The sequence below is a fragment of the Stegodyphus dumicola genome, chromosome 6, assembly GCF_044657685.1.
Source record: "Stegodyphus dumicola isolate Sdum_Otavi_A_Nest chromosome 6, ASM4465768v1".
Classification (NCBI taxonomy): Eukaryota; Metazoa; Arthropoda; class Arachnida; order Araneae; family Eresidae; genus Stegodyphus; species Stegodyphus dumicola.
Genome location: NC_140773.1, coordinates 200,782,290 through 200,809,641, shown reverse-complemented (window position 1 = coordinate 200,809,641; position 27,352 = coordinate 200,782,290). Strand labels below are relative to the sequence as shown.

The 27,352-nt window shown below is 31.7% G+C and overlaps 1 protein-coding gene across 2 annotated transcripts in view; it reads right to left on the bottom strand.

Annotated features, from left to right (window-relative positions):
- The window catches only part of LOC118182286 (uncharacterized), a 158,494-nt gene that overhangs the window by 83,621 nt on the left and 47,521 nt on the right, over positions 1-27,352 (bottom strand). For both annotated transcript variants that reach the window (XM_035351612.2, XM_035351611.2), the window contains exon 2: positions 24,754-24,977. In XM_035351612.2, the coding sequence (XP_035207503.1) occupies positions 24,754-24,977 (224 nt within the window). The remainder of the gene's footprint in view (positions 1-24,753; positions 24,978-27,352) is intronic.

Here is a 27,352-nt window from a genome sequence, read left to right as displayed (position 1 = left end):
CTGCTCATGAACTTTGCATTACTACAGTACTTTAATTTGTCAAAAATTTTACAGCGACAAAATCCGATCTACGTTATACCTGTCATTTCACAGAAAAATCTGTGTAAAATATAGCATTCTTTGCAGCAGTATAATATTCTTCGCAAAAGTGTAATTTTTACCATCATCTGAAAGTAGACGTATTTCTAAGCGTACCTGCAAAAAATTATAGTTTTTTATTAAAAATTTTGGAAAATATACGTGAATTTATATATTGGCGAGTTTTAAAATTTGGCATATTTTTTGAGAGATAAAACATCAAATGTGGTTTAGACACTTTGCTAAAATTACTGGAAAGTAGGAACGATGTCACTTTTTTTCCGCTCATGCACAATGGTAAAAAAGGTAGGAACGAGGTGCCTCTTTTGCCGTTTCGGCATAATGGAAGGCAAAGGAAAATTGGTTGCCATATATTAAGAAGTTCGCCAAGTGAATTATTCTTGGCGCAAACTGAAAAAAAAAAAAAAAAATTAGCCAAGATAAATTTTTCAATTTCTCCGTAAATTTGGCACTAAGTTTTACAAAATTTAATATTTAGGCATAATTTGAGTCGTAGAATCGAAATACGGAAAAAAAAATTGGCCTGTCATTTCAGAAAAAGTCCGATTTTGTGTCAAAATATCTGTATTAGAACAACGCTATATATAAATCTAATATATATCCTAAGTCGCCATTTCGAGACATGAAAAGCACAATTTAAATTTTGTCAATCGACCTACTATAACGAAAGATATAGAACTGTCCCCCCTTTTTTTTTCTTTTCTTTGGCAGTGTGCATCAGTGTCTGTGACATTTACTTTAATGAATGATACATCAGTGCCAAACGATTTTAAAAGTTAGAATTTTTTTTACACAAACTGTCTTTGAAATATCTGTAAATGGCATATCTATGCCAAAAATACGAGTACAGTAATATAGTTTCAAGAAATATTAGTGTTCGACTGCATCAGTTTCCAAACTAATATATTTATTGTATGACGCAACAGGACTTGCAGTGGCTCTCAAAACTGTTCGTACCCTTTTTAAGAATTTGTAAAAAAACAAAAAATGCTGTAGACCAGAACTAAATTCGAATATAAAGCCGAATATTTTTTTCATATCATCAATACGTGATTTTTGAATAAAGCTACTTTTTTTTTTTTTTTTTTTTTTTTTTTTTTAATACTGATTTATTTTCTTTTCTAAAATCGAAAAATTTAAGGAAGTATAGATCAAACACGACACAAAAGTGACCGTACACCGAAACATTTTCATTAATTTCATAAATAAAATTATCACCTGCCACTTTTTTCTACTTTTGTATTTTGATGACGTTTAAATATTAGTTTGGCTCTATTCTTTGCTTGCTTATTTAGTTATATTTTATTTAATATTAAAAATGGGTCGTAGTCATAAGGAAACAAAAATATCATTCGAAAATTGATCGTTTTTCATCATAAGGGTGGAAAATTGATCCGGGATATAGCTAAATTAGCAAAGTGATCCCATTCTACAGTGCAATATGTGATAAAACGCTTTAAAGAGGAAAATCGGATAAAAAATAAAGTAAGAAGAGGTCGTCCGGAAAAGTTAATTCAGCGAGATCAGAGCTCTATAGTTAGAAAATTTGTGAAAAATCCACGCTCGAGTGCTGTTAAGATTTCTACAGAATTTACTGAAAATTCTTCTACTTCAATTTCATTGAAAACTGCTCGACTAGTACTCAGATCAGCTGGATTACATAAGCACTCTGCCGAAGAAAATGTTTTGTAAGTGTAAAAAATAGAAAGCTTGTTGTTTCCTTCTTAAAATCAATGGTAAATAAAACCGAAGCGTATTGGAACATTTCTTATTTGCGTAAGAAAGCAAGTTTAACATTTTTTAGGTCCAATGGGCATATCATTATTGTATGGAGAAGAAAAAATTTGGAACTTAATCCCAAGAATTTATTGGAACAGTAAAGCATGGCGGTGGAATTGTCCATGTGTGGGGGTGCATGTCAGCATCAGGATTATGTAATTTAGTACATACTGATGACACATAATGAACCGGTATGATGGACGAGGAAGAATGCAGGATCATTCATTCAGATAATACGGGAAAAGTTCTGTTACGCTGATCATTGATTTAAAAAAAAAAAAAGTTTCATATCTTTATGAACTACTAATACATATTTGCTTAAAGAAATTTATAGATATTATTAAAATATTCTCATTCTCAAATATTAATTTTTATTAATGAATAAAGCAATATTATCTTAAATTCGTTAAGTGTACGAACACTTTTGGAAGCCACTGTATATATGTGTAGAAGCTGATTTTTATTGGCGTTATTGGAGGAGTTCGTTTTACTTTGAGCAGTTATCAGATTTTTGTTGTTTCCTTTTGCACACACAAAATGTTTCAGATCAACAGCATTATCCATGAAATCAAACGGAGGACTTTTCCAGTAAGGACGTGTGCAGTTCTGTGAATGTCAAATACTTTTGCGAGCTGAAGTATAAATAAAGATCGAGTGAAAAATTAAAGAAACATAATTATGCTTTTGCCGGAATGGCAACATCAGAATGATCTCCTAAAAATTTTATATAAAAAGATTTACTAATAAACACTAAATAATACAAAAAAGAATTCTGTATTCAGCCTTTCTTTGATTTCTTCCCTTGGGTAATTTACCATAACCAGTATCATAGTCTACTTTATCCCAAACAAGACATTATTACCATCTGCTTCTTTGGATTGCAATTACCATTCAAGCCACACATTTGTCTGAGTCATTGCTAGCATTTTAAAGGTATAAATTTTGCATCAGAGCTTTTGGCCATAATTTGCAAATATAATTTTATATAAAATAATGGCCTGAAGTTATTTTGATATTACAACACATATTCAAATGAGAAAATTCGAGAATATTACACAATACAGAATTGAGAATATACTATTTGAAAATAAATTTGTCGAACAACTTCCTGTACAAACAAAATATCGCATTCTTCAATTATGCTATTCTATGTAATTTTCAATATTTAGCATTTAAAATTGAATCTCAGCTAGAATAATCCGGCGCTAATAACATTAATTCTTCCTTTTGTGTTCCGCTTGAGAAACAGATCCATTAAGGATCTAATTTTAACCACCCCAATATCCACTCCGGGAAACACTTCTCCACCTGACCACAGAGTCGGTGTCGCCGTTGGCTAATCTCCCGCGGCTAAGGCGTTTGTAGGTAAAAAGGCCGTAATGTCTGATTAAACGAGGCTGGGAGCCGTAGCCTCTGATTAAGCCCCGTGGGCCCAAGGGGCATTTTCCATGGCGTTTTCTTCGATCGGCCCACTTAGAAGGCCATTAACAAGGCGGGCGCCCCTGCGTTAAAAGCCCTGTGTTGTTCCCTCTTTTTCGTGCCTTTTACCGTTCCTAGAATTGTTTGCGCAGTATATAACGTTTAGTGGAGAAAGAAAGACGCCAACATTTTAGATCTTTTTATTATTATTATTTTGCTATGCTTTCTAGAGGAAAAGCAGGTTTAGGTGGTATATCCTTCAGGGCTTGAGTTCCGAGGGCCCACGTATAAATTAACAGTCAGCAAATGTTTCAGAACACTAAAGTAAACACCTTAAGATTTCCCCTTCTTTATCTCACTTAATGAATTAATAATGTATAACAATATTCTATCATCAATTTGATGAATTTATATGCAAGCAAAGCTTTCCTTTAATATATTATGTCAAAATTTTTATTACGAAAGATTTGTTACGCTTTCGTAATAAAATTCGTTACGCTTTCGAGTTCAGGTTCTAGTTTACTGTATATGCACCAAATTTTGCAATTTAATTATTACCTTTATCAATCGAAAGGCAGCGAGGAATCTGAAACTGAGTGCTTATTATAAAAATCAAAGTGAAGTAAAAACAAGCTTTATTTTTTATCCAACCCATCTTTTGGAATTATGAATTCCTTATGAAAGCATCATTGCACAATCTTTAAAACCACTTACTTACGTTTATTTATTTTATTGATTACCCATGTACTTATTTACAATAAACATTCTGTTAAACAAACGGAGTAATATTGGGGCGACGTTCGCGGTTAAATGGGAATCATCCGAGGTAAGTTTAAAAATTACAATAAAATGGAGCAACAGAAAATATTCAAGTAATTTAATCAAGAGAAAAATTTCATTTGGTTACATAAATAAAGTGAATATTCAAAACAGAAAAGAACACACTTTAAATAACAAAACCATAAACGTCATTAAAAATGAAGAAATAAAACTATAAATAAATAATACTGTAACGAATTTTGTATTTAGATAGCTATGTTAGTGGAATTATAATTAAAATTGTCTTATTTCCCCGTGCAATGTAACACGAGACATATTTTAAAAGAAAGTTACACCGGAAAAGTAAAAAATACAGGAGCACGTGCATTAAACATTTAATAAATAGATATCTCGTAATTTATATTTAAATTGACTAAATATAATTGACTACTGTGTTAGTTGTAACTGTAATTCTACTCTTTTGCTTTCCAGAAATCTCGAGAAGCAAAGAAATTACTAGAACTCTCTCGTGACCGATTGAAAGCTAAAAAGACGGCGACAAAAATCTCAGCTCAGTTGTTTAGTTAGCTGCCGTTGTTGTTATTTGCGAGTTCAGCGGGAGATAGGATTAGCTTTCTCTTTGCATTGCGTTGTATTTTAACGTTTTTAGTAGTTTAAAGTATAGTTACTGATAATATTGCGTGATACTGTGAAATGGTACGAATATCTCTGAAGTAAAATCCAGCTTTCTGTTATATTACTTGCGATAAGAATAAATTTTATTAACCTTTTATCGGACGTGTACATTTAATCTATTACGAATCCGTACGCACGCAACAATACTAAAGAACAATATTTTGCAAGATAACTTAAGGAATGTCACTGAATTCAACCTCGCGTAAAAGTCAGAACTTCTTATCTTTTGGCAGACATCATCAACTGTCAACACTACTTTCCCACGCACTTTCGTTGACTTTTGTATTTTCCGTCGGCACTTTTGTTTTACGCCGAGGTCTGCGATGGTCATTTTTCCACCATTCCATAATAAACAGTCTAAATTTTTTAGATAAGGCCGGTTGATTCTCAACCCGCTTAATTGGAAATTGACTATATTTTTTTCCTTTTTCATTACTTTTTTTTATCTCGAAAGTTTGTTACCGTTCAAATTAAAATACTGTCCGTCTGAAAGAGAGTAACATGCACAAGTTAATACCTAATTGAAAATATGAAATATTTCCAGCCAAGTATTCTTGGCATTAATATCGACCGTGAAATTATGGGTTCTCAAGCGGTGGTACGTGTACCACTGGTGATACGCAAGAGAAAAATAGGTGGTACGCAAAGAAGCAAAGTATTTTTAACTATTAAATTCAAAAATTAAAATTCCAACATCTTAATTGAGTTTTTTCTCTAACACTCGCAAATTTATGCGATCTGAGCTCTGTTCAAGAGTGCTGGTACTAAAGGTTTTCAATTTTTGCTTAGATGGTACGCGTTAGTCAAAAGGTTGAGAACCGCTGGTGTAGACTTTCGATTACCCAAATTGAATCGAACCAGGATAGATCGATCAAATTAGATAATTGATTTGATCGAATAGTAGCTTTTTGAAAGAGTAAACTATTTACTCAAGAATATCACATCATTTATTTTAACTGCACAAATATTTATTTTGTAAGATTATGCTAATTTTATTAACAGTTAAATTTTGAGTTAAACTTCCTTTCCCATCGCTTCTTAAATTCAACTTACTACTTCCAGCCAGAATGTAGTTTTGGAATCATCTCTGAATGCTAATGAGGAAGAGCGGTATTTAACCGCGAAGTTCTACAGTCTTAGGAAGATAGATACCAGATATTCTGGTTGCACGCGTTCGCTTTTTTGGCTACTCTCTCGTAAGCTATTATTACGCTCGGCCGTACTTTAGGCCCTTGATAGTTAGGCAATCAATTAGCGTTAAGGGGCCAACTCTATTAGAATCTTGATAGCTTCGGCTACATCCCTTTAGTCAAGATTAGTTTAGTTTAATTCATAGTTTCTTAAGTTGAAGCCCAAGTGCTGGCTTTATTGAACTACTCCAAAATGGAGTTTTGTTAAAATTTAATTGGAATAATAAAGGGTTATTTCACACTTCTTACTTGTTGTTTGCTGTACATGAACTCAAGTGATTATTCGCTTACTAGTTCTTAAGAGTTAACTTTTAACTGCAACTTAGAATTACACAGTGGGGAATCCTACAATTTTTAAATAAATTATTTCGATACTAGATTTTATGAATACCGAAATAAAATTGTATTTAAAATTATATACTTTCAGTAAAACGGAAGAAAATTGCAAACTCGTAATTGCTGATTTCCGGGTCATAACGCAATATACGGCCATGGTTGTTTTAACTTTTGTGAGATTGATTAGTTGATAATGGCAAACGACGATTTTTGCCTTCAGAAAAATGCCTTCCTGGGGATTTTCCGAGAAAAACTGTTGGCTGAAAGAAACGATATAATATTCTGGAAAAAATATGAGAGGAGGAGGCGTATTAGAATAGATGAGAGAAAGCGCAGAGATTATGAGAATTCATAGAAACCGCGAAATAAATAATCATGTAATGGAGCTACAGCAATCGAAAGGATCGACATTGATTGGCAACTCATTCTAGAAAATTTCCCTCAATTTCTTCAGCATCTATCCAATTAAATTTTAACATGTTTCGGTAATTGTTCGAATAATCAGTATCTGGATATTCTATAATGTATTAGAAAGCGCTCGATTTTTAAACTAATACGTGAACCTGTGAGGTCCTGCCAAGATACTGCTAACTCTAGATTTAATAGCAAATAACAATAAAGTAGGCAACTCATGCCTTAAAGCTCATTCATCTCATAATATTTTTAAACTAACATGAAAACAGTTTGCAGAATGCAAAACATAAAATTAGATCATAATAGTAAAACTTGCAACTTGTTGTTCTACTTTTTATATTCGAATCTTAAAATTCACAATACAGATAACACAGGTAAGATAATATTGCGACGTTTTTATACGAGTTCATGGATTTGGAGTGATTGACGATAGCACTTGATGACGAATGAAAACACAAGTATTATTTAGGACAGCTACCAAAAACACGTTTACAGTAGTCGAAATTAGCGACAAACAGGCTGAAACAATCAGCAACACAGCCTTCAGGCTATAACAGTGAAGACAGCTTCACGGCAAAGCGCCAGAGTACGGCTCCCGACTCTGTTCGGTCGTCATCGCAACTCAACGTAGTCTCGAGACTTTCCACGCTACAATTGGCGATGCACTCGACGACGCACTCACTAGATTTGCGATACTCCGACGAAAAACTCGCTAGACGAGGCACTGACTGTCTGACTAGACTATACACTGCCTGACTCACTGACTGGGTACTCCATGCGTGGGCAGGGTTTATATAGCTTTTAGGCTGCCTTCGAGAACATTCTGGTCCAAACCGGTAAGAATTCGTTCTAAAAAAGTTCTCCATCCGTCTAAGGCATATCGCCAATTTTGTCGCCAAATATGGTAACCCTGCCTTCCTTCGTGACTTTCTGGAAACCCTAAACTCACTTTGTGGGAAAGCTTTCTTACCGCAGCTGGATATTTTGTAACTATATTAATGTACCATCTTACCTGTTTTCCGAAATAAAGTCTTAAAACTTAGGATTCCATTTTAATTGTTTTACAAATCGTTGCCAGAATCAGCTTCAAAACGATGATAAATGAAAATAAACATTTTGATGTCTTCCAGTGTTTTCAGATACTGAGTTTGTATTTTTGTGTGTTAACAGTTCGCATAAACTTCGTGAATAAATATGCCCCCCCCAAAAAATATATATATATATATATATCCAAACGTTTTTAACGTTTTTACTGGTGAATATATCCAGAATTATCCGGATATCTTCATTAAATTACATCCTAAATATAAATGCTATAGGAAATATAAGAAAAGGGCGAGAACATTTACCACTACGTAAACATAAACATTGATCAAATGAATGCGTCCACGTCATATATATTTTTTTCTCTTCGCCTTATCATATACTTATATAAAATTATTTATTTTATATGAACTGTGAAAAGCACATACTTGAGGTAAGTAGTTTATGGTGAAGCATGACAAACGTGCCTGTTATAAAATGACACTTTGAAAGAAAACTTTCTAAGGAAAACTGTATAATACTCAGTTGTGAAAGTATCTATAAAATAGTCATTAGTGATAATTTAATAATTTCGGGAAAATATTAATAAATGTTTTACACCTTTTCCATCCTTCAGAGTCAAAAATTAAATGTCCCAAATATCATGCTGGATATATCAAAATTTGAAATAGATGCGCAGATATATAATCAGTGAATGGAAATAATTTGGCACTTATTAATTATCGGCTCCCCGGTTTCAACATTCAGTAAAACTCCTCTGTTTTTTATGTATTTTTGATTGTGTATCATGCACATATTAAATAAGATGGTCAAGAAGTTGGCGTTAAGGAGTAGTCGAGTTACTTTCTGTGTTTCCTCCACGGTATACAATAGACAACAGACAGCTCCACATGCGCCTACCTTACACATGTCTTAGTGCATGTGCCTCTGCATGCTTTATATTTAACTGAACAGAATCTACCAATGTAAAAATATAAATATCCGGCATAGAGTTTTTTTTATTTTTTTTCGCATTAAATTTCTTTTCTCTTAAATTTTTTTAGCCGAAGAGCTATTAATTTCGTTTTGGCATTTTGCGCTGAAAACTTTAAATATTGGTTCGCTTTTCAAATTGTTGCCAACAAATATTATCGCCCTGTAATATAGTATGTAAAGAAATTGAATAATGAAGAATCTGCATAATATATGTATTTTTCTCGCATTGTGATAAAACGACGGTACATAGAGCAATCACATTTTGAATAACATACGTCTCCACCCGAATATGGGCATCTGGAAGCCCAAATTTGGAATTTATAATATGTTTTATTATGGATTTCATAGTTTGTAAAATTCTAACGAATTTTTGATTAAGAAACTCAACAATTTCAAAGTGAGCATTGACAACACTGTACGGGGGGGGGAAAGAGCAGTTTTATCTTTTTCCATTTCTATCAAAAAAAGAACATTTTTATTTTTATCTTTTCCCAACGCGCGAAACAGTGTATCGGAAATTCTAGATATGTTCATTTTAAAATTAGTTTGTGATATTGCTGTTGAATTGAATTTCATGGTTTAAGTGCGAAGAACATGGTATTTAAAAAATAAAGGCAACACGGAAAACGTTAAAAAAACGCCCCTTTTGGAGTAATGTAAAATCTGAAAGCCTTCAGATTTTTGTTTTTTTCCAAGAAACAAAATTATTTAATTATTTTTCTCCTTTCTGCCATACTTTAATCCCAAATTCAAATTAAATACACGTCACAAAATGGAAAATATTTTTTAATTTGTGCTTTAATTTTCCTTTTCATTACCAATTATTTCACATCTCATGATTCTTTTAACTAAATGATCGAATGTTTAATAAATGTTCATTTACAACATATATAGTTTTAAATCTTATTGGTAACATATAAATGCTATTTTGTATATTTTTCTGATTAACAGCAATTTTAATGATTGTGTGTGTGTGTGTGTGTGTGTGTGATTATAGCAAAGCCTCGAGGGCTATCTGCCTAAGAGGAGGGATGCCTTCGTGGAGGACTTTCTAAGTGAAACTGGTTCGTATACACGTTACACATGGGGCAAACCACGAAAACACCCATGCAGCCAGCCCGTTCGCGGGATTCGAACCTCGGACCGAACTACCAGTGTTCAGCGACTTTACCGCTCGGCCGCTGGTGGGCTCTTTTAATGATTGCTAGCAAATGAATTTGAAACCAAAAAATCTGATGTGGACACCACATAACTTCCTTGTACGGAATATTAAATTATACGCATTTTTTTTCTTGAATTTCATTTAAATTGTTTGAATTGAATTAAATCTACTTCGTCGACAGCGCATAAACCACAATAGAATAAATGCACTCTTTAAAATTCACTATATTTCTTTACTATAACGACACTCTGAATGCACAAACTTTATATCATTTGAAGAATTATCTTATCGTTGCCACATGTTCTATTCAAATACTATAATAAAGCTAGAACGATGTATGAAAGAAATTAAGCAAACAAAACAGAAAAGAAAAAGTTTTTCACAGACGATTTAGTATTTCTCATTCAATTAATTCAGTTCTCACTTCGCGACAAGGCAAAAATACATAAAAACTCAAAATATCCGTATTAAAAATTACGAAGTAAATCTTAAACACTTATTTCCTCGAAAAAATTCCAGAAAGGATTAAGCATGATTTAATTCGCAATAATAAATGAAGGCGTTATTTTTGTTGTTGCGAAGCTTACTGTCTCTAGATTAGTAACAAATCTACAATTTTGCTGTTTCAAATGTAAACAATATGTCCGCCATGTTATTTAAAACTTAACCGCACTTAAGCAGCTTTTAAATTGTTGATAATTGTACAAATATTGCTTCCAGAATTACGAAAGGCATAAAAACCTTAACCGGAAGATAAGAAAAACACGATTAAATCATTTTTAAAGCAAAAAATGTACAATTTAAAAACATGTAAGAGTAAAGAAACTGAGATTACTGTGCCGAGTAACAAAGTGGATATATATATATAAATATAGTATTTATATACGTTTGGTGCGGCCGATTGAAACCAAAATACGAGGTGCACATCTACATGTTATAGCAGTCCTATATACAAAATTTCAACGTTCTGAGGCTACTCGTTTTTGAGTTATACGAGATACGTACGTACAGACGCCACGAAAAATTCTCTTCTGAATTAATTTTAAAGCAGTTTTACAATTTTTTTGGAGGAAACGAGTATTTTATTCTGTCCTTACGTACAGATATCACGCAAAAACATCGTTAAATTGCATTCGATAGCGGTCAAAATGGATATTTTCGTTGAAATATGCTGCCTGAAACTTTTCGCGATTACAATACTTCCTTTTTACTTCGTACAAGGAAGTAAAAAGGGCAGAAAAGGTAAGAATAATCAGAAAAATCAAAGAAAGATGATCCATCAATGCTAAAGTTCTTTCTTCAGACGCTTATTTCTTCTAACATCTTAAATGCATTTCTACTTTTAAGTCGAATATTTAAATTAAATATTTTTAGACAGTTTCTTCAGAGTAAGTTTTCTGTGCTCTGTGCTTCTGTGCTTTTCAGAATTTTGCCTCAAATTATTTTTAAATACTTGCTTCTTATTCAATATTTATTAAATTATTATTATCGTATATCTTTTCCATGTAGCTATAATTTTAACCATTTAATATGAAAATAGGAACTAATAAAAACAACTTATGGTGTCACTGATGCTCAGATTTGAAACAAAAATGTATAGTGTATAACAAGGGTTTTTTACTACTCTCATGGCTGTCGCCAATTTTCTGCCTGGAATCGGAATTTACTGTCCATTGTGCGATCCATTATTATTACTATAATTACTATAGCTATGATTCAACCAGATAAGTCCGTGATATAAAAGACGTGTGTTGCCATTTTAAAAAATGCAAAGTACTTGTCTTTCGAATTTAATCATTAAATTCTTCAAACTGAAAAAAAAAAAAAAAAAAAAAAAAATGTTGCCACCATCCGAATTAAAATATTTTCTATCTTCTACGTGGCAGTGTGTTTGTCGTTAAACAATGCGTCATATAGTATTTAATTTTTCTTTCAAATTTATTCTTCTATTAATTAAAAAAACAAAGCTATTTAAAAGCAGTAAACTCTGATGTTTTAGTTAGTATTAATTATTAGCTATACCCGTGAAATTAAATTAGCTGGATTCATTAAATCATTATATATATCTTCCTTTTTCATAATAACTATTTTAGGCGGTTGGCTGTGCAAGCGCTGCTGGTTTAATTTTAAAAAGAATACAAACACTGAGATCTTGCTTTTCGATGCTTTGAATCTGCTCATCAATCTAAAATATCGAACTTCAAGAGTTTACCAGTAATCAAAGACTAGAATTATCAAAGGTACAAATGTTCGTTCTAATTCTATGTGTTTTTTTTTTTTTTTTCCTTTAGCCTTTACGATATTATCTCTTATTACCAAGTCTCACTTTTCAAATCACAAGAAGTTCTACATGTCTGAAAAATTCATGCGCAAAGAATTCAAAAGAAGGATTCTGACACTTCTCGATAGTAGTTAGTTGCTTGAGGAATCATTTTGGCGCAGTTAACGTTCACACAGGAAGTGCCTGCCATTAGTGTCACCGCAAATGTTCAAATGGCAGCTCAAATTCAGGGATATATAGTAATTATCATTCAGATCTTGGTTTTAGATGCAAAACATCAATAGCTGCTATCATTAAAGGCAAACAACTGTTCGCTTATTTGTCAAAAGGTAATCGTTTTTAGTAGATGAAAGATACGGAGAGGTAAAAAATATTTACTCTGATGCCTTTTCATGTTAATTCTTGTTTTTTCCCCAAAAAATTATAATAATACATGCCGTATTAGTATAAGGTAGAGAAAACTGTTTAAAATCTATATTTCTATGAATATTTTGATAGTTTTCAAAAGCATCAAGATTATTAATAGTTTTTTTTTTTTTTTTTTTTTTTTTTTTTGAGTGGGAATAAGATATTTGATTTCAAATTAAAGATCTTTAGACTTTGCACTTTTTACAATTTGACGTAATTATGTTTTGCGAGAACGTCAGTTCCCCCGAGAAGGAACATTTTGGGTTAAACGGCCATTTTTACATTCATTCAAATCTGTTTAAATTATACCATAATAAAAGTGGTTCACAGAGCTGCGAATGTACAGGTTTAACTAAGGCTGATAAGAAAATATTCATATTATCTATCATTTTCAAAAAGATGTTTTCATTCCAAAAAGTAATTATAAGTTATCCTCGTCACCTCTGCCATCGTAATTACAGTTATTAACATTAGTGATGTTATTAATCGATCCTCACGTTTTTGTCCGTATCAGTCTTCAAATAAAACTATGTTGCCACCAAATGTTATCGCCATGTATTACATTTAAAGAAATAATGTAGCTAATTTAAAAAAATACACAGCAACATAAATAAAAAGATTTATCACCAAATGTTATCGCTCAGCATTATTTTTAAAATAATATTATAGGGAATATAAAAAAAAAATGTATGGCAACACTTAACATTGTATATCGGGAATTCTAAAGATATGCTATTTTAAATATTTTGGGATTTGCTGCTGAATTTGTAAGTTTAAGAAAACTGAACATGGATATGATGAACTACGAAAACGCTGAAAAACAATTATAATAATATTTAACACTATATAGGGAATTCTAAACGCATGCTTCTTTTTAAAATTTTGTATTTTGCTGTTGAATTTTACGTGAAAATGTGAAGAAAGCGATGTTCAATAATATTATTGCCTGCGTATAGATTTGTAATGAATTGAATGTACACAGATCCAATGATAGCTTAATAAAATTTATTTTACCACCAGAAATACTTTAAAGTTCTGTAACTTTACACAAAAATACTCGTAAAGCTCTTCTCGATATAACAGAGCATAACCATTAGTTACCCTTCAAAGTACTAAGAATGTTAAACACAAGGCAATGCAAAGGCCATCTGAAAGATAAAGCTTTTACGGATATCTCAATACTCAATTCAAATCTGAACTAAGCAGATGTTCTTTTTGGTCTTATATAGTTTTCACCTAGTATAAGTTTTCATCCGGTCGCCGAGAGATCTCTAGTACCTTCCATTTATCGAAATCACTGGAAGGTATATACAATTAAAGCTACATTTAAGCGTTATAGCCAGATACGTGGATAAATACAGTTATTCAATTACAGTATTCAATACAGGACCAAACCGAAATGTCACCAAATTGTCACCAAGTTTGGCGACCTTGGCGATTTCTTACCAAATTTGGCTAAAAAAAGTGAGTTGCCAAAACCGTCGCCAGCTTGGCTATATTTCACCAATTTAGCAAAATAATTTAATTCATGTTATGACTTGTCTCCTGTAATCCTACTTTTCGTCTATTTCAAGATTTTCATGTTACGTTATTTAAAAAATTCTACAGTTTCACATATAATTTTATTAAAATTATTTACAAATGTACAAAATTCTTAATAATACAAGTAAAAAGATTTTTAAAAAAGTTGTGCAGATCATAAGAAAACCTAACATTGATATGATGAACTGAGAAAAGACTGAAAAAAAAATTACTAAAACGTACAGCAACATTTAATACGGTACCGGAGATTCTAAAAATATAAAAAATTGATTGTTGAATTTTATGTGGCGTAAGGGCAAAGAATGCGATGCTTTGTTATAAAGTTTTAAAAAGTTTTATAGCAGAAATGAGTCCAAGAGCAGATTGGTAAACTTCGAAATCAGTGAAAGCATAAAAAACGCATTACACCTCTGGTGACACGTTAAAATATGAATACTTTCAGATCTTTTTTAATTGTTCCATTTCAGGCTTTCTCGGTGCTTTAGGTAAGAACAAATCTCATTTCAGAATTCTCATTCAAATTTCATTTTAAATCCGAAAATGTGATCTGAGGGCACATAACCAAGAAATAATACGTATGAAATGATGTCACAATAACGCTTCGCCTCTTCATCTTATTATTTGCAAGTTTACGCCTGTCGTCGGCAGCCAACTTTGAGCACTTTATACAGGTGACAGTGCGATTTGCCTCAATTCCGCCCCCAATTTTGATGAAGAACACCCTGGGCGGGGGGTCCTGAGAGTCTCCCACCTTCTCTTCTCCTACCACTAACCTCTCGAGAGAACTTTCGGCTCGCCACATATTTAGAGTGCCTCCATGCCGCACGGACACTAAACATTTACAAATATTCATACCTTCTCCGTGATTCGAACTCGGGCCCTTCGGCACAGCAGTCAGCAACGCTAACCACTATACGGGTTGGTTTTAATATGTTAAAGGAAAAAAATACAGCTTCTTTGAGATGTAATAAAATTGTGTCTTGTTGCCACATCTCATTTTATTATTACGCTTTGCATATATCTTACATAAAAATAAATTTTTATGAGCAATTTTATATTTTATTTGTTTTTTCGGCTTTCCTTTTCTGAATAATAAAATAGTATAATTGAATTTCTGTCCATAACTTTAAATGCAGAGAGTAGCCTTTAATCTTACGCATTTTGAAAGCAGAATGACTCATTTATTGCACACAGCAATAAATATAGCTGCATAAGGCTAAATAATCCAGATTCTCGGATTCACAAAACTTATCCCACTTTCATACAACGTCTTGTAGTTGTCTTGCATCCCAATAAAGGCACTCTACCCATTTGTCAAGTACGCTTGCCATGATGCGGAGTTCTATGTAACACTCGAATTCACAAGTTGAGCTGCATTTTTAAAGCTGTTAATTTCAAGTAATGCTCTGATCGGTATGATGATTAATACTTCTGGCTCTCTATCGAGGGCTCGGGTTCTAATCGGAGGAACTCAAAATATGCGAAGAGCCAAAAGACCTCTCGAGTGGTTGCTGGTAGGGTCAGACACCCTCGGAACGCTCCTTGCTCGGATGTTCATCACCAAAACTGGGGCGAAGCGTAACAGGAAACAAGACACCTCTCCATCATCCTAAACATCTTGGCCATCTCCCGAAACCCGGGCCTAAGTCTATGGCAGACAATTCCCATAGCAACACGGACACAATTGAAGAGACTGACTTTACCAAACACATTCAACTGCAATTAGAGCTATGCACAATAAATATATTACCTTACTTTTAAACGGATAATATTAAATACCACACGCTGTTAAAAAAATGCGAATGTAAATTGCTGCATTACTTTTATGTAGTTATTATTCAATTAATTATAATTCTTTCTTTAAATTTCCATTCTCAGAACTGATATCTCTCCGCCTATCTTCTTCCTTTTAATTTATTTATCATGTAAATTAAAATTACTGATCACAAGATTGCACAATTAGAAACTTACATTGTCATTTTTCTGTATTGATACAATAAAAGTTTCCTAAAATTATTCAGCTTGAAGCGTGTTCTTAGGTTCTTCAACTATTATTACTATTATTATTATTCATGCAGCTGTCAAACTGAGTATTCGCGCAATTAAACACATTTCGTACTCGTTTGTAATATCAAGCCTTCCGATATAGCCGTTGCATAAATATGCGCATTTGAATTCTTAATGGAGCATAATAAAGAATAAATTACGTATGTCTCTTTCAATCTGAATAAAAATATCATTTGTTCATTAATAAAAGTATAATATGCTCGTTAGTGCTATTACTATTTATCGTGCGTTTTGCTCCTGTGCTGCAAAATTAATGTTGTTTTGTTGGATAATAATTTTACATGAGCATACGGGACGGCGTTGCAATTGAGATTGCTTTATAATTAGCATGAGATACGAGTTTACGAATATATTTGTGCTTCTAATGAGAGACTGGAAGTCATTTAGATAAAGCTGGGGTATGTGGTTGGTTTTCTTTTGCATATTAAGAGATGAAAAATGATTGCATATAATTACCCTACAAATATTTTATTAGCGTGGCTGAAGATGCATTTATTGGAAATCAATTAAATGTTAATGTTCGGTGTCGTACATTAATCGTTTACACTGAATGAGTTATAAATTATTTCTGGAGTTTTAGCAAACTCGGGGACAAACCAAAGCTTGTAATGAATCGAATGGTTTATTAAAATAATAAAAAAATAATTAATGTATTTAATTAAGTGTAGATTTATGACTGATTTATAGCAGTCTTGCTTTTAAGGTTTGATATCCGCTTGAGATGTTTACTTTGTACAGCTGATTAAGAAATGCATTTTTATTCAAAAATGTTCTTTGAACAAATATAATTTTTCTTTAAATTAAACAGACTTCATGCATCAAAACTAGGAAGCAAACTGTATTTCAATAAATTCAGCAATTTTTCTGCATCAAAAGGGGTAAATATACTGTGGATTTCCCATAAATTCGTCGCTACTAGTGTCCAAGTGGGTTGAAGACTGCTGAATGCCGACAGTTCGACCTAGATTCGAACTCGGGGAAATGGGCTGACTCCTTTGTTAGTTTTCGTGGATATTACCGTGTGTAACTTGGCCAATTGTGGGCCGATTGATGAAGTTCAACCTACGTTTCTCATGTCTCGAAATCGCGACTTAGGATATGTATTAGATTTAAACGTAGCGTTGATTTAATATAGGTATTTTGAAACAAAATCGGACTTTTTCTGAAATGGCATGCCAATATTTTTCCTATAAAAATTGCACGAGTAGTTTTTAAAAAAATAGCTGTCAAAATTTTAGCTCTTCAATGTTAATTGAATTTGATATATATTTATTAATATGTCTTTTTTTTTATTAACTTACTTGACTCCTTCTTCCAGAATTCGAAATTTAGGTTCATTCCAAATAAAATTCGCCCATTTTTTTTATGATTCATTTTTAAATATTTTTTATAAATTTTTCGAAATTGTTTTTGTGTTTATAAACTATAAAATTTTTATCAACATATTAAAGTAGATATATTTCTAGGCACACCTGCAAAAATTTATTTTTTGCAGGTTTTTTTATTCAAAAATTTCCAAGATATACATGAATTTACATATTGGAGCGTTTTGAAATTTGGCATTTTTTTTGGTGGAGGGGGGGCGCGACAATAACGCCAAATGTGGTTCACGAACTTTGTTAAAATTATTTGAAAGTATGAACGATGAATTTTTTCCGCTCGTCTACAATGGAAAAAAGAAAAGAAAAATAGGATGCTATAAATTATGAAGTTCGCCACATAAATTGTTCTTGGCGAGAATTGAAGAAATGCACCAAGATAAATTTTTGAATTTTTCCCTAAATATCGTACTAAATTTTACAAAATTTAATATTTAGCCATAATTTGTGTCGTAGAATCGAAATATGAAAACAAATTGGCATGTCATTTCAAAAAAAGTCCGATTTTGTGTCAAATTAGCTATGTTAGAATGATGCCTTATATAAATCTAATATATATCCTAAGTCGTGCTTTCGAGACGTGAAAAACGCAATTTGAATCTCGTCAGTTGGCCCAGTAGAACGAGAGGTATAGAACGGTCCCCCCCTTTTTTTTTCCCCGCAGTGTATCTGTTTAAGTTAACATAAGACACCGAATCACGATTATTGGAAAAGTTAAAGCAAAAAGGATCAGCATAATAATATTCATAAATTTGTAGGATTTGTTATGCACTTCAGCTGAAGATGAAGATTCTTTATTTAAATTTTCGAAACTGGCAGCTCTGATTAACATTATTTTTTAGTCGAAAGGGGAAATTTACTCTGCAGGACTATTAATTTCGTTTTAGCATTTTGTGTTGAAAGCTATAAAAGGCTGTATCACTTTTCAAATCCTTGCCACCATATATTATCGCCTTGTCTTATATTTAAAGAAATTTTTAAAATGAAGAATATGCATAAATGTATGTATGTTTGTCGCATCGTGATAAAACAACGATACCTAGTGCCATCAAAATTTGAATAACGTAATCTTCCTTCGAATATGGGCATGTGGAAGCCCTAGTTTGAATTTGAAATTGTTTTTTTTTTATCGATTTCAGTCTTTGTAACACTTCAGTTAATTTTTGATTAAAAATACTAAACGATTTCTAAGCGAGCAATGACAACACCGTATGAAATATATATATATATATATATATATATATATCTCCAGCGCGCGAGACTCTGTATCGGAAATTCTAAAGATAGGCTCATTTTAAAAAGTATTTTGCGATATTTCTGTTGAACTGAATTTTATGGTTTAACTGCAAAGAGCGTCATATTTAATAAATAACGGTAACACACAAAATATTAAAAAAACGCCCGTTTGGACGTAATTTAAAATCTGAAACCTTTCAGATTTTGTTATTATTTTCTTAATTTTTATTTTTATCGTGTTTTTTGAGTACACTGGACCAGTATTTTTAAGACCTTTTTTCTTGAAATTAATTTAATTTTTGTATCAGTTAAGAATTACAGCACAAAATATTTCAAATCATACTTAAAAAAATTATCGCAGTCCCACGTGCATATTCTCCCGGGTTAAGCGATTACCACGCATAAGAAAACAAAGGACACATCCACGGTTTGAAAATCTCGATGAGACAATAATAGATTTTACTTGTATCCTTCTTAAAAACTTAATGATCTCTAATTCTTTTACATGTAATGCCACTAAGGAAATAAACCTTGATTTCATACTAATTAATTTATGCTTTCCTGATAAATCAATATATATATAAAGTTATAAAATAAGCAATCACTCATAATACAACAATATATGAAAATATATCAAGAACAATATATGAAGAGGTAAGAGCAAAGAAATGAAGATGCTTTAAATGTATCATTGAACAAAACTACAGGAAGTCACTATTACTATTATTATTGTTGTTATTAGGTCATACAAAATAAAAATTCACTTCACTTTTTTTAAAGACAGCTTTATGAAGGGTAATTTTTAGACGAATTTATTTACCGTAAGGTTAATACTCTACTATCCGACTTTATTGCTTACTAGCGGAAGTTCCCGATGTCAGTTAAGTTAGATTGAGAGTCATGCACCTAACAACAGAGAGAACGATACCGCTGTAATCCTTCTCTAATAACGATGCAATAAATACGATTCATAGTCAGACATTTTTCAGTCTGATGCGATATGGAATCCACATAAAAAGTTTTGATATAAAAATAAGTCAATTCTCTCTCTCATTATATCAGCAACAATGGCACGCAGTTTTTAATGTTTTTCGTTTTTTTAATCAAATGGTCGTAAAAGCTCAAGTTCTATCCAATATTTCATCTCTATTCAATTTTAGTCGATTAAATGTGCCAAAAAATTTATCATAATTCATCAGAACTCAATAATGCGACCAAACAAACAGACATTCTTCTTTACATGTTTAGCTTTTATAAAACTTACAAATTTTTGATTAATAAACTCTACAATTTGAAAGTGAGCGGTGGCAACATTTTTAAAAATAAAGCACTTCAATTCTTCAAAGCGCGAGACTGATTCCACTCAGAAAAATGAGTGTGAAAATTACCATTTTTACAGTTTTTAATTAATATTTTGGCTGATTAAAGTGCACGAAGATGGGACTAGTCGAAATGGCTTCCCACGAATTTTTGGAATCATTAATAATGTATTTAATGCTTGGCAATGCTATTTTTATTTCATCGTAAACCTTAGAAATTTTTATTAACAAACTCTAGGATTGGAAAACGACCAGTGGCAACAACTTTGGAAATAAAGCAGATTTTCATCTCCAACGTGCGAGATTGTTGCCACTTTTGCTAGCCAACAGCTGGTGGGGCTTCAGTATTCTGAAATTTCTGGTATTTCAGTTAAGGTTAAAAGTAAGTTCTGTTTAACATGCTGGAATTATATGAAATAAATGTCAGTCTGAACATTAAATATTTAGCTGTCGATACGTTTGAATTACAAAATATAACCAATAGAAATTTCTTGCAGGTACCATCCTTAAGACTATAGATAGAAACCAAAACGTAAAAAAGAAATTATTTCTTTGATACTCTCATTGTTCATGTGTGTTTTGATAAATATTCAGTAAGTGAAATTAAAAATTTAATTTACATATTTATGTTGTTAAAAATTATTTTTAAATTTTGTTAAAAAAGAATGTTCTGGCTCGTCAATTGCTCTCAGATCATGCGTTTGGCTCCGAGTGCAATTGAGTCTGAGACCATTGGCACGAAGTCATAAAATCAAAAATTAATTCTTGTCCCAAACCTCGCGTTGCACCGAGACAGTATTGCATTTTAAGCATGGTCCCTGACCTCCGACGATAGGCTGATATTACAGTTGATGTTAGGTTTGCGAAACCTATTATTGACAAAGAGACACCTTTTCCGTAAAAAGATCTCTCTCTGCCTCCTCGAGTCATCCCCTAACATCCTCCCCTCTATTCGATTCAGAAGGGATCAGATATTTACGGTTAGGGGGAGAGAGAAGTCTTTCTTTTTCTAAAAGTACACATATTTATTTATTGAAGTAGTATGGCTCGTATCTGAGTGTAATGGAAGTAGCCAAATGCTAACCTTTAGTTGCTAGTCACGAAATATGAAAATGGAATCTATGATGTACTACTGTATGCAATCACAATGTATTTTTCTATCATCTCTGCACCTGATAAGTTATAAGGAGTTAACATATAAGATATAAGTTAACATATAAGGGTTTAGCGCTGTTCAACAGTTTAATCACAATCGTATCTTTTTTAAATATTTAATACCGAACTACGAAAATAAAACAGCCAAAAAAAGCAGCTTTACCGTATTAACAAAAGATAATGTTGAAGGATAATGATTACTTAAAACAGAAATCGTGCTACAACATTTCTTTTTGGAAATCATTAGTCAAATATTTTTAATAAAGTTTTGTGTATAAAAATTGTAAATAACTTTCGTATCGTGAATCATGTACTTATCGCTAATGTTATAAAGTAAATGCAAATAATTTCCTTTTCTGCGATTCACTGCCTTTCCGATTCTAATTCTAGAACAAATAATGGATGTTGAGACAGTAGAAAGAATAAATGCATTGGCAATACGCAGAATTGTTTACATACCTAAATTCTTCAGTAGAGAGCACTATTAACGAATGTACACCTTTCACAAAATATATAAATAAATAAATAAATTTAAAAAAAAATCTGAAAGGTTTCGGATTTTATATTATGTCCAAAGAGGCCTTTTTTTTTTTTTTTTAAACATTTTGTGTGTTACTTATTAAATATCATGTTCTTCGCACTTAGACCATAAAATTCAGTTATAGAGCAATATCGCAAAATAATTTTAAAATGAACATCTCTTTTAGAATTTTCGATACACAGTCTCGCACGCTGGAGATAAAAATGTTTTTATTTCCGTACAGTGCTGCCATTCATCGCTTTAAAATCGTTGAGTTTGTTAATCAAAAATTCTTTAATGTCTAACAAAAATATGAATAGATAACAAAACAAATTCCAAATTAGAGCTTCCAGATGCCCATATTCGGGTGGAGACATACGTTATTCAAAATTGGATGGCTCTAGGTACCGTTGTTTTATCACAATGCGAGAAACATACATACATTTATGCAGATTATTCATTATTTAATTTATTTAAATATAATACAGGGCGATAATTTTGGTGGCAACAATTTGAAAAGTGAAACAACGCTTTTGGTGGATCAACGCAAAATGCTTAAACGAAATTAATAGTCCTTCTGGGCAAATTGTTCCTTTGGATTAAAAAGGACAGTTCTATATCTCCCCTTTCTACTGACCGATTGGGGAAATTCAACTTGAGTTTTCAATGCCTCGAAGGCGCGACTTAGGATATATATTAGATTTTATTTATAGCCATTATTCTAATTTAGGTATTTTGACACAAATTCGGACTTTTTCTGAAAAAACATACCAATGTTTTCCATATTTCTATTCTATGACTCAAATTATACCTAAATATTAAATTTTGAAATTTTTGGTGAGAAATTTATGTAGAAATTTAAAATTTTTCTTGGCGCATTTTTTTTCAGTTTGCGTTAAGAGTAATTCATTTGGCGAACTTCTTAATTTATAGAAATCTATTTTCCTTTCCTTTTTTTTATTGCACAGGAGCGGCAAAAAGGTCATCGTTCATACTTTTAAATATTCTTAAGATGTGCGTAAACCACGTTTGACGTAATTGTCGCTTATAACAAATATGCCAAATTTCAAAATTCGACAATATGTAAATTCACGTACATCTGAGGAAATTTTGAATAAAAAGCTCTAATTTTTTGCAGGTATGCCTCGAAATACATCTACTTCAAAATGATGGTAAACATTTTATGGGTTATGACTCAAAATGTTTTGCGAAAAATTTATAAAAATTATTCAGAAATACAAAATAAAAAATAAATCATAAAAAATGGGCGAATTTTATTTGAAATTAACCTAAATTTCGAAGAAAAGTGATATTAATAAATATATAATGATTTCAATCAACATGGAAGAGCTAAAATTTTGAGAGCTAATTTTTTTTAAAAACTTCTTGTGCGATATTAAGAAAACTTGACATTTTGGCGTAATTTGAATCATAAAATCGAAATATGGAAAACAATTTGTATGTTATTTGAGAAAAAGTCCGATTTTGTGACAAAATATCTATGTTTCCTGTGTTAGAGCAGTGCTATATATAAACCTAATATATATCCTACAGTCTTATCTAATATATATATATATCCTAAGTCGCGCTTTCGAAACATGGAGAACGCAAGTTAAATTTCGCAAGTCTAGTGCATGGTTTTTTAAACTGTAGATCGTCGCGGGACCTGCAGCAGGGGGTCGCCAAAAATTTTATCAGTTTTGATATTTCTTTACGTTATTATAATAATTTTACAACTACCAAATATTTTTACACATTGTATCTGAAAATAGATAGAGATAAGACAACACAGACAAAGAAAAAAACGAAAACGTTTCAACGCGTTCTTTTTATAATAAAAATGTTCATTTTCCTTGCTTTGCACTTACGCTGTCATTTCGTCTGTTGCTTGTTTAAAATTTTCACATTGTTCTACGTCTTAATTATTAAAGTCTAGAAATTAAATTTAATGACCTAAAATTGCAATAGTATATTACAGTACAAGTGGAAAAATTGACAGTTTCACTCACGCGTGTGTCGCATTTGCGCAATACTTATGGGGTCCCACAAAATTTTTGTAAATTTTATGGGGTCCTGGGGGAATCTCAACGAAAAAAATCTCAAAAGTTTGTAGGGTTAAAAATAAAGACAGGTTTGTTTTTCAAATTACTGTATTATTCTTCATTCAAATTAATCTAAAACTTATAATGTCTTTTTCCATTTTACAAATTACTTGTATTAAAAAAGTTAGTAATTATATCCAGTGGGGGTAGGAAACATTTAGAGCCCAAAAGAAAATATTAATTTTGTATCTGAAAACGTTTGTGTAAGATATTAATTTGTACAAAGTGTTAAATATATCTCACAGAAGCTTAAAATTTATATACTATTTTGAATACAGAGGGTATTCAGTAAGAACGAAATATCAGTAAGAACGATATCATTTTAAAATGAAAATAAATTTTTAAGAAAAAGGTAAATAATAACAAAAGTGTTTAAAAGCTTTCACATTTTATATTACATCCAAAGGGGCCTTTTTTTAATGTTTTATGTGTTACCTTTATTTATTAAATATCATATTCTTCACACTTCATCCATAAAATTCAATTCAACAGCAATATCACAAAATATTAAAAGAGCATATCTTTAGAATTTTCGATACACAGTCTCGCGTGCTGAAGATTTTTTTTTTTTCCGTACAGTGTTGCCATTGCTCGCTTTGAAATCGTTGAGTTTCTTAATCAAAACTTCTTTAATGTTTGACAAAATATGAAATAGATAATAAAACATATTCCAAATTTTCGTTTCCAGATGCCCATATTCGAATGGTAGACTATGTTATTTAAAATTTGATGTCTCTAGATACCGCTGTTTTTTCACAGTATAAGAAGACTAAGCGAAGATTTTAAATCTCAAGTCTTAAAACTTTTAATTATCACAAACTGCAAAGTGTACTAAAATAAAATTATAACCAGAACTGGTAAATTTGCCCACCTGAACACGAGATTCGACTAGATCCAGCCTAGAAGCCAAAGCTTCCCTCATGAACACATCTGGATAGTGGGAGGCTTCGAAGGCTTTTTCCAGTTCTTCGAGTTGCCACCCATTGAAGTTGGTCCTTGTCCGTCTTCTCTTTTCTTCTTCTTCCTCTTCTTCCTGACGGCGTCTTCTCTCTGAACTTCTGTCGTCGGATGAACGTCCAGCTATCTGAGTGGGTCCTAAAGAAAAAATGAAGTAATGTTAAAAAATGGAATTGAGGAAAGCACTGAATTTTATGCTGAAAGACTGATACATTTAATCTCCAGTAGTGCCATATTGATGTCTCCTTACATTCTAGAATCAAAGAATTTTGATTTAGGTTACATATCTTAAAAAAAGAACAGCTGCGTTATCAATCTTGCCTTCATAGATATTCCATATCTATTAAAGATAAATTTCTAGTCAGGTATTAAGGCAACTATTTTTTAATAAAACTGTGTTTCCTACCGTATTATTTAACTAACATTTGAATACTACATCATATTTTCATATGAATGCTGAAAGGGGGCACTGCATCTTTGTTCCTATCGCCGACAAGAAAGTTTCCGACCTTAAGGTATTCAGCAGCATGAGTTTTGTGCCAACTCTTCGAAATTTATGACAGTGAACCATAACCGATCTATATACTTCGGGTTTAGGAATATATAACACACCAAAGTGTAATAGATATGAAATTCGTAGAGGTAGAAACGAGTTATGTTATTAAAATCTTAGTAAAGGCAGGAGGCCATGTGAACATATTTGCATCTTACTAGATACACTGGTGTCTTTACTAGATATAACTGTTAGATACACTTTGTTTTAAAAGAAAAGGAATGTAAATGTAAGAGGATTTGTTCAACTTGGACGCCTAAATTGTTCAAAATTTTACATTGGTAATAATTTGAAATACATTCTTTATACCAGATGTTCTCAACCAATGAGGAATTCCGGATTTTCAGGTTATATGCAGTAACCCTTTTATTCAGCTGGTAAGTGTTTCATTTTAGTTTATGAATATAAAAAATTCATAAACTAAAATAAAATACTTAACCAGTTAAATAAAAGGTTGAACGCATATCATCCGCAATATTTTGTTATTTATCAGCATTTTCTGCACTTTTTCTTGTTTATTTTATATAACCTGTTAAAAAAATAATGTAAATCTAAGTAAACGTATATATGCATTTTTCAAGTTTTAGAGAGGAGGGAGAATTACCTTCTAGTAGTGATGGAAGGAGTAAAAGGAATTAAAAAAAAAAAAAAAAAAAAAAAAAAAAAAAAAAAGAGGTTAATAACCATTCTTAGCAAGATATTTTTGTATAGACAATGTTGTATATGGGACCTAGCATTATCGTGTAAAAGAAACCATTCATTGCCAAGAATCAAAAATTTTCTTCCTAACTCGACTTATTCTTGAAGACCTGTTTCTTAAAGACGGTCTTTTCCATTGTGCACTTTACCTTCTTGTTTCCAAGTCGAATTGTTGACACCAGGTGACATTTCCTGATATGATACACTTTAAGAAATTGTTATTCTATCTCGCAGTAGTAAAAAAAAAGTCCCAGCAAGCTTTATCATCTTTTTTTATTCTGTCAAAATCCAAAGCACATATTGAGCGCAATTTTTTCTCCTTTTATATTTTTCAATTACAGTCAACCTTCAGGTATCTTTGCGAATCCTAGGCATGTCTGAAAGTTGCTGAGTTATGACCATGGACCTTATAAGAAATAGACCAACCCAAATGGGTTTTCTCCCTCGTCTGACGCGTTCCCGGCTGTCACCTTGATCAGAACCGGAGGAGTAGGGACGACTTGCAGAAATTTAACAGTGGTTGCCTATAGCAGCGTGTATATTGTCAAGAAAAAGCTGGTTGTAGCACCTCATTTCACGAAATTTGTAACTACTTCTTTTAGAAAATAATATTTTAAATCTGAACTAATAGAAAATTTCAAAGAAGCAATTTTCTTTTGCAATTTTTATGCTTTTTATTGGTGTCAATAAGTAAAAAATTCTAAAATATTTAAAAACAAACTTTTGAAAGTTTTGTTTAAAATTCTAAATTGTGCTACTTTTTTTAAATTATAGATGAGTATTATAGCATAATTTCTATAAAGGAATTTTATTTCAACTATTTTTCATTAAAAAAAAAAGAATTAATGTCATAAAAAAGAATCATTTCATAAAAAAAGAATGAAATGTATAAAAATTGTATTTAACCGTAATAATTAATTTTGCTTGTCTTTTAGTTCTGCATAAGATTTTTTTTTATTTACTGTTAATTTAATTTATTAACTCGAAGTGGCATTTTGCGCTGTTTCACTATAAATGTCCGTGTCTCCTTGAAAATTGTTGTTACCAAATATTATCGTCTTGTATTATATTTAAAGAAATTAAATAATGAAAAATCTGCATCAATACATGTATGTTTCTCGCACTATGACAAAAACGATGATATCTAATGGCATCAAATTTTGAATAATGTAATCCTCCACCGGAGCATGGGCATCTGGACGGCCGAATTTCGAATTTGTTTAATCTATTTCATATTTTGTAAAACTTTAACAAATTTCTG